This window comes from Palaemon carinicauda, unplaced genomic scaffold (genome assembly GCF_036898095.1).
Source record: "Palaemon carinicauda isolate YSFRI2023 unplaced genomic scaffold, ASM3689809v2 scaffold426, whole genome shotgun sequence".
NCBI lineage: Eukaryota > Metazoa > Arthropoda > Malacostraca > Decapoda > Palaemonidae > Palaemon > Palaemon carinicauda.
Window position 1 is genome coordinate 47549 of NW_027171680.1, and position 9848 is coordinate 57396.

The 9848-nt window shown below is 31.2% G+C and overlaps 1 protein-coding gene across 11 annotated transcripts in view; it reads right to left on the bottom strand.

Annotated features, from left to right (window-relative positions):
- Positions 1-9226, bottom strand: part of wupA (wings up A) — a 49498-nt gene extending 40272 nt beyond the window's left edge. For 7 of the 11 annotated variants that reach the window (XM_068369227.1, XM_068369226.1, XM_068369232.1 and 4 more), the window contains exon 1: positions 1003-1040. In XM_068369227.1, the coding sequence (XP_068225328.1) occupies positions 1003-1025 (23 nt within the window). In that variant the 5' untranslated portion in view covers positions 1026-1040. Of the gene's footprint in view, positions 1-1002; positions 1041-9103 lie in introns of those variants that run through there. The other 4 variants (XM_068369233.1, XM_068369234.1, XM_068369235.1 and 1 more) reach the window with 4 other exon arrangements.
- Between the last annotated feature and the right edge of the window lie 622 nt (positions 9227-9848).

Below are 9848 nucleotides of genomic sequence, written 5' to 3' on the forward strand. Positions count from 1 at the left end.
ACAGGGATCTGGCATCATACAGTGTTGCCAGATCCCTGCCTTTAGTTTTCCCGCTTCTGACGTCATCAACCCTCATTTTCTCCAACTATTGTGGCCTGGTACCACTGTTTGCCCGTCGAGCATGCTCGATCGTGTGGACAGGGCTTAACATTAAGAAAACTTTGATTTTCTTTCAAACTTCTGTAAAGTATGTGAACGTTCGTATTATCGATAATTCTGAACAACGCAATCTTTGAACAGATATTGCGTTGTGTAAAACATGAACTTTGTAGACTTAAAGCTAAATTCATGTTTAGATTTTGTAAGACAAGAAAGAATTGTGCATTTAGTATATATATTTCTGTTACTTTTGCTGAAAAAGATAAAAGTTTTAGAATCATCAGAATAATACCCATCTCGTGTTGGTGACTGAAGAATTTTTATGTTGTGGTATTTCGATCTAATACTATATATAGATATATAAATAAACATGTATGTATATATATGTATATATATATTTATATATATATATATATATATATATATATATCTGTATATATCTTCTTTCTGTATGTTGCTTTTATGTTATTGTCTTATATTCAACGGTATATTGTGTTCACTAGATATAACTATTGGTATTTTACCATTTGATATACCTTCCATATTTTGTTTTATATGTATATATGTGTATTACTTATACATATATATATATATATATATATGTGTATTATTTATACATATATATATATATATATATATACACCCCTACTGTTATATATATGTTTTCTTATGCGATTTTACTATTATCTGTGTTTCCCCAGTTTTAATTTTTTTATCATTATTTTGGGCATCGATATTTTAGTTGTCTTTAGTATAATCCTTCTATAAAGCAGAATTTTCTCAATTCTCCCCACCGCTATTAATAGATTCCGCCCCATTTTCTCTTCCGCTATCTGTAATTTCCCTAGCTTTCTCATATTTTGGCGATTTTCCCCCTATTTTCTCTCCCTAGATAAACCTTACCTGTATTCTTCTTCGGACGACATTGTGGTGGTTGTGGTAGTTTTGGGTTTTTTTTTTTAGGAACTGAAAACGAGAGAAAAACATAAGGAGAGTTAGTCAAATAATAAGAAAAGGGGAAAAGAATCAAACAAAAATATAATTGAATAGAGACTCGTGACGGGGATAAACCAATTTAATTGAAAGGAATAAATAAAAATGAAGAGATTAATGGGAAAATTGGATTATCGGTATCTGAAGTATGTATAATCCTGGTTTTTTTTTTTTTTTTTTTTTTTTTTTTTTTTTTTTTTTTTTTTTTTTTAATTTAGGGAAAATATAGGGCCACTTCAGATGTTATTGACAACCATGGAAATGTTTGTAAATGCCATTCCAAAAAAAAAGGAAAAAAATTAAAAAAATCCATTCAAGTGAATTTAGGTTATCAATTTAATTTTGGTTCACATTTAATGTATTTGATTATTTAAACAAATTTGGAAACAAATTTGGGAATGTTGATGGGGGTTGGTTGGGGGGGGGGGGGGTTTGAATAAACATTGTTTTTGAGTGAATTCAAATATGTAATATTTCATACTTTTTTTTTGTATATATGAATTGAAAGAAGATTATTTGTTAACCTTTGAATAAAAGGGTTCTCGAAAGAAAATTGATTTTTCAAATATTTTTAAGATATTTATGATGAGTTTAATGTTTATCACACTAATGAAAATTATAAGAAAAATAATTTTTATAAGTTGAAGAATCTGCATGATTTGAAAATCGGGAAAATGCAGAAATCAAATCAAGCAGGTTTCCTTAACTATTTTGAAAAGGAAAACTGTTCGGTGTTATAGGAATAAATAGATCCAATTCTTAATCATTTGTAATTATAATCATTACTCCAATTCGAACAGTTTTCTTTCGCAAAGGTCAAGGGTCAAATCAATGTTAAGAGGTCAAGAATTTTGACCAGCTGAAACACTCCTGCACTCGGTATAAAAAAAAAGACAGAAATCAAGAAATAATAGTCAGTGGCACAATCAAATCAGGGCAAATAATAATGATCAAACAAACGTAAAATAATCGGGCGTTATAAAACCACAAGGGATCTATAGATGAAATGAAAATGGAATCATTTCGTCTATAGAATTTGACGTTTCTTCACACTTTAGACAGGCGCTTGATTTGGCAGGCAGATTTATAACTCAATGGAATTATATAATTATATGAAAATCTTATATTCAAGCAAATAACTAGATGGAATTGATAATAATATATAATTAAAGTTAATAATAAAAGACTGCCAATATCTCGCTACCATTTCGTCAAAGGTGAAGACGCGAGTGGGAAGGAAGGAGGCAGGTTTAAGCCACCACTCGAATTCATAACAGGTCTTCCACCTCCTTTGTTTCTACTTACTATATACTCGTGTTGAGGAATTTTTTATATGCCTGAGCCTACAAGTGTGTTGGAGCCTACTAGCGCTCACACGCGAAAGGAGAGACAAAGCTTCGCTAGTGATTATTCATTGGAATGTACACAAACAACTATTGGGGGTTTCTTCAAATTACATTACGCTAAATACGCCCTCTCTAAGATATTACGTGTGCAATATCAATACAGGAATTCTGTTACTATTGCATAGTATCTACAGCTGTTACCTAGATTCCCAGTGGCAACTATGAGACTCATTAGGTAATGAGGGAATAAGATTACATTAATTAAGAAATTGTATTAATCAAAGAGGCATCAATTGCAATTCAACAAGAGCAGTTTGTGACGTCATGTCCTTTTGCAACATTCGGTAGCCTGAGATTAATTCTTTTTGAGAGATACTGTTTTTTATCAAATTTATTTTTTACAAATGAACATAATATGATCTTTTAATATCTGCTAAGTTAATGTTTTTTATCAATTTCTTTTCAAATGATCATAATATATTTTTTTAACATCCGCTAAAGTTAAAGTTTTTTTATAATTTTTTTTCAAATGATCATAACATAATTTTTTAACATCTGCTAAAGTTAATATTTTTTATCAATTTTTCACAAATGAACATAATATGATCTTTTAACATCCGCTAAAGTTAATATTTTTTATCAATTTATTTTCAAATGATCATAATATTTTTTTTTTAACATCTGTTAAAGTTAAATTTTTTTTTTTTTTTATAAATTTTTGTTTTCAAATGATCATAATATAATTTTTCAACATCTGCTAAAGAAAGTTGCATAAGGAAATAGATGTACGTCATAATATGGTATTTTTTCTCTATGTCATTTACTACTGTAACATTACTCTAATTTTTAACTCATTTAATGACTATACAAATTACGAATTTTACATTTTAAATCTGATTAATGTTTCAAAATACTGTACTGCAGAAAAATGTTGATAATATGTAATAGAAAACTTGAATGAATATTTTTCATTTTTGAAAAAATTATCTGTAAATGTAAATTTTAGTTGATATGTAATAGAAAATTTGAATTAATATTTTTCATTTAAAAAAAAAATCACTGTAAATGTAAATTTACTTAATATGTAATAGAAAACTTGAATGAATATTTTTCCTTTTTGAAAAAATTCACTGTAAATGTAAATTTTAGTTAATATGTAATAGAAAATTTGAATGAATATTTTTCATTTTTCAAGAAATTCACTGTAAATTTTAGTGTTTTGAATAGTCATCCAAAGTGAAATATTATCAACATATTTTTCTTTTTTTTTTCTTTTTGCGTTTTACAAGCTGTTCTACATTCATAAAATTGGTACCAACTTTTAACCACTAATTCATTGAAAATAACCTTACTCAGATTTCAAAGTAAACAAGCTAATCAAAAGGAAATAGAATCATAGTATAAATATATATATATATATATATATATATATATATATATATATATATATATATATATATAGATATATATATAAATGAAAAATTTATTATAGCAAAGATGATATGGATTATGATATAATGAAGTCAGTCAGTTGAGCTGTGATCCCGAATAATAAAAAAAAAAAACTATTTTTTTCAGAGTGGCGATGGCCTTTTATAAGTAATGTTTTGGTATAGGATGTAAGTCCCTAATGATTTTATGATTTTTTTTATTTTATTTTATTTTATTTTATTTTAGTGAATTTTTGGTTTTCATATCAATATTTCAAATGAATATTCTATTTCTATATCTGTTTTGACGCTGTTACTGTTTTTAGAATGATATATTATTAATTTATTCTCATCATTTATTTCCTTATGTCCTTTCCTCACTGGGCTATTTTTCCCTCTTGGAGCCCTTGGGCTTATAGCATCTTGCTTTTCCAACTAGGGTTGTAGCTTGGCTAGTAATAATAATAATAATAACAATGCTGTATTGGTGTTCCAATGCATGCGTCAATATTTTAAATTCAAATATTTATATTGAGAATTTGTCATTATTTTGATTGTCGTATCGATATTTTATCCAAATTTTCATTATTCATCAGATTTCTATCCAAATTCAGAATTTCTTTCTTTTCCATCATAAGCCTCAATACTACACAGTATTCTAGAAGTTTCATCCCAGCTTTGACCAGGTTGTGGAGGGATCTACCTAATCAGGTGGTTGAATCGGTGGAATTTCAAAAGTTCAAACTTGCAGCGATAGTCTTTTGTTTTGCTGAACAGGTTGACATAAGTCTCTCGTTATAGTTTATATATGAAAGATTCTTTAAATATTGTTACTGTTCTTACAATATTTTATATTGATTGTTCATTACTTTTCTTGTTCTTTATTTATTTCTTTATTTCCGTTCCTCACTGGGCTATTTTTCCCTGTTGGAGCCCTTTGGCTTGTAGCATCCTGCTTTTCCAACTAGGGATGTAGCTTAGCTCGTAATAATAATAATACAAAAGGGTATTTGAAGTTAAGAGGAATATCAACCTAAGGTCACCGCCATTGTGTGAACCGGCTGTTAGAGTGTCATTGCCTTGCAGTCATTTCCTATCTTATAAGGAACATGTGTCCTCTTTGAAAATATGCTTGTGTACAGTTGGCTTCATTAATTCCAGTACACTGAAACTAAACTTGCAGTGAAGTGTACCGGAATTAATGAAGCCAAGTGTACATGCACACACATGAGCTTAAAGTATCCCCAACAGTGTGGAATGAGGGGCATACACACGAGCATTAAGTATCCCCAACAGTGTGGAATGAGGGGCATGCCCACACATGAGCATTAAGTATCCCCAACATTGGGGAATGAGAGGCATACACACACATGAGCTTAAGGTATCCCCAACAGTGTGGAATGAGGGGCATGCCCACACATGAGCATTATCCCCAAACAGAGGGGAATGAGGGGTGGGGTACTGGTGTGCACCGGGGCACGGTGCCAGAAACGGTGCCAGCAGCTTCTTGGGTAGCAGGGAGTGCCAGGGGCTTCACAAGGCCCTTCCAACAAGACCTTAAATGGTGTCTGGACATTCGACACCGGTGATCTTCTCGCCTTTCCCCTCTGAGGAATTAGGTGTTGGAAAGTTTCCTTTGCTGGTTTGATTCGTATTTCGTATTCATTAGATAACTTATTAAATAACTTGTTACTGTTTTTAGAATGATTTATTGTTAATTTATTCTCATCATTTATTTATTTCCTTATTTCCTTTCCTCACTGGGCTATTTTTCCCCATTGGAGCCCTTGGGCTTATAGCATCTCGCTTTTCCAACTAGGGTTCTAGCTTGGCTAGTAATAATAATAAAAATAATAATAATAATAATAATGATAATAATAATAATAAATATAGTGTGTGATTAGGTTACTAATAGAATTCCTTAGGTAGTAGATTAATGGTAATTGAAGCTTTAGGTATAAATGTTTGCTATGTAAAAGGAAAGCATATCTAGTGAACAAATTCTTCATGAGAATTCCTTATGCTTGGCATTTTTTCAATAATTTAGGGTTATTTTCGCCGAAAAACCATGAAGAATTTTGACTCGGCTAGAAGAGCGGGTATTTTTGGTTTAGTTTTTAAGGATATTACCCTATTTTGAAGTGATATATTTTTTCCTTTTAATCGTTTGTCATCAAGGAATGATATAAAATGTTCAGAATTAGTTCTGTTGATTATTTGTCAGAATATATTGACAAAGTTACAGAAAATAAATTAGATATATTCACTATATCCTCGTATGAAAACACACACACATTTATATATATATATATATATATATATATATATATATATATATATATATATATATATAATATATATATATATATATATATATATATATATATATATATATATATATATATATATATATATATATATATACTGTATATATATATATATATATATATATCGTATATAGTGTGGGTAAAGCCCATTTTTTTAAGTAAAGCTTAAAATCTTTTGGATTTCAAACATAGCATTAAATCGCTTTTACCAAGAATCCAAGATGAGTTGCACTGGGCCAAATAAAATGTCAAGTGTTGGCAGTACGACCAGAATTCTCTCTCTCTCTCTCTCTCTCTCTCTCTCTCTCTCTCTCTCTCTCTCTCTCTCTCTCTCTCTGGTGTCAAATTTCCTTTATTGACTTATGCAAGGTTCGCATAGATTTTAATTATGGAAGAAAAGTATAAAAAGATATAAATGTTTGATGAGAACCAAATTTGAAAATTTTAATTATGCCCCTTTTTTTTGGGGGGGGGGGGTGTTAAAGAAGAGGCCTGTAGGCTTGGAAATCTTGATATTCGGCCTTTTCTGGAAACTGATATAAAATCAACGTAAAATTCATTAAGAATTACGTTAAGAGGATCGTGTTTGTAGTATGATCATGTGTGAAAGTCTTCTAGATTCTTGAATCGCATTGGTTACAGGTAGCCAATCTATCCCATGTTAGAAATATCTACCTAAATCATTCGTATCGTAACGCTAAGTAAACGATACATTAGTCCTTTGACTTGAACAAATTCTTCAATAAGCTTCTTTGATATTTTTGTAACTAGTGTACGCGGCCCGTCAAAAATGACTAAATGTTTAGATAGGTATGCAAGCATATGCACAACCCCTCTCACCAGGGTATAACTACTCCCTCTCCCCGTTACCGGAGGGACGGGGAGAGACCGAGTATATATACATCTGGCAATAGCACTGAGCGTAACCAGAAATTTGTATGTATATATATATATATATATATATATATATATATATATATATATTACTGTATATATCCAGGTACTTGCTCCTTAATATATAGGGGTGATAGCCAGTATATATATATATATATATATATATATATATATATATATATTATATATATATATATATATATATATATATATATATATACATATATATATATATATATATATATATATATATATATATATACACATACACACACGCACACACCCAGGCACTTGCTCTTTAATATATAGGGGAGATAGCCAGTATGAGTTCACTTTTTCTATTCCACCATATATTTTTTTTTTATTCTCTGCACTGAATGGCTTGAAACCCGAGGAGGAATGGAGGAATACATTCTTCTTCACATATGAAATTCGAGCCTTTCTAAATTAAGCTCTCGCCGGCTACAGCACCATACCTACATTGGCTATAAATTCTAAATTCCTTAACCTTGTACTGTGAGTTGATTTAATTCATATAATTCCTCCTTAAATATCCTCATTTCAATATCTGTGATGATAAATATCTCAGATTATGGTTTATTTATTATCCAGAGGGAATAAATGGGCTAATCATATATGCTGATATCTCCCATGTTTTACTTTGAATTAGAAGTCTATATAAAATTGTTATCATAATTCAGTAAAAGCATCAAATTATATAATCTTTGCGAAAAAATTAAAATGATAACTTTGTTCAGTACAGGTAATGAAAAATAAAAACCTTGCTGCTGTTAAGTTATGATTAATTCTCAATTGCTTCGTATTACACTATAAGGTTTCTGATCTCATTTTAACCTATTGCCTCTAGCACCAGACCGAGGATGCTAAGGTTTGTTGCAGGTTTCGTGTACCCATATCCCTTATCAATCTGTATTCATGGACTGTATACTATACGATACCCTTCATTGACTTTTAATCATATTATTCATTACTGTGGGATTTCTAAGTTTTCTGGAGAGAGAGAGAGAGAGAGAGAGAGAGAGAGAGAGAGAGAGAGAGAGGTTCTTGGCCAACCAGCCTCGGGGTTAATTTTGTCCAGGTGAGTCATTCGCTTGGGCTTTTGGCATCGACTAAGGCTGATTTTTTTTTTTTATGTTGTGCCACCGTCCAAGGTCTTTTCGTTCTTCAACCAAGGATTTGTAGATATATATACATACGTGTATACTTATACTTATTCGCACACATACATATATGTGTATGGATAGGAGATACTATTATGTATATTGGCATTCATACATAATATGAATATGTTGAGTTTGAATAATTCTCATATCTGGTACTCTTCGTTATTCATTTGTTTTAGGCCTTTATTTATTGGCACTTGCATTTCTGATGCTTTCTTTAGATGGATAATTTATTTTTCTTATTAATTACTTAATTTTATTGTAAGATTGTGTTATGCTTGCGCCAACTTAAGAGTACTAAGCCTCATATATTAGTTATTGCTATTTTTATCACACACCAAGGCTGTGAGACACCAGGTCTGTGAAATTTGTTGTAAATACTGGCAATTAATTTGCAAAAATGCTAAAAAGGCCTTTGCAACGCAAAACTATCCAGTTAACATGGGGCGATGAACGAATGCCTCTAGTAGAAATCGAAATTTGCTGTAAATACTGGCAATTAATTTGCAAAAATACTGCTGAAAAGAATGCAAAACTATCCCGGGACCATAGCCCTGTAGTAGAACTTGCCTTAGGCTTTTAAGACTGATAATGTGAATAGAATATTTTCGGGGTCACAAAACACTTAGACTTCAGACTTCAGCACTTATGGATGATTGAAACACACACTCTTTAGCCCGGTGATGATGAAGATAAGTTTTCAGATCAAACACTGCACTTTTTTTTTATTAAACTTTCAGTTTCATCTCCTTCGATCACTCGGTGAAAGCAATGAGAATGACTTTTTGATTGGTGTTAGCCTCCGTCGGTGAGAGATTTCCATGACTTACCTAGAAAGATTGGGCGTGAGAGACGCGAGTCGCGTGTGCAGTCAATTCGCCCAAGGGACTGACTGTACCGGCACAGAAGCGTAATGTTGCGCCCTAGACTTCCCCATTGGCTCCCATTGGTTGGCACCCGTCACGTGACCCATCGCTCCTTGCCCAAATAGGTGGGGTAGTGAGCTCCCCTCGGGACTGGCTGGCTGGCTGGCTGAAGACGGCCTACGGTTACCGACGGGCCCAGCCTTCCCTCTTCCGCCAGTCGGCTGCTGCCACGTACAGGCCGTCTCCTCAATTGCATTTTGCAGTCATATTTGATACAGGCTTCTTTTGCTGGCCTGCACCATGGGGGACATTAGGCGCTAAAAGGCAGTGTGCTTCTGCTTCTGCCATAGTGGGGAAGACGTGTTTGAGATGATGGGGGATATCTCAAACTAGTCTTCTGGAATAAGAATTTATTAGGCTTATTTTGATAAGTTTATCTATCTATCTATCTATCTATATATATATATATATATATATATCTATATATATATATATATATATATATTATATGCATATACTCTACATTATGTGGTATATGCATGTATATTAAGTTTATATATATATATATATATATATACATATATATATAAAATGTATATATATAATATGTATATATTATTTATTTATATATACAATATATATATATAAATATATGTATATATATAATATGTATATATTATATTTATATATATATATATATATATATATA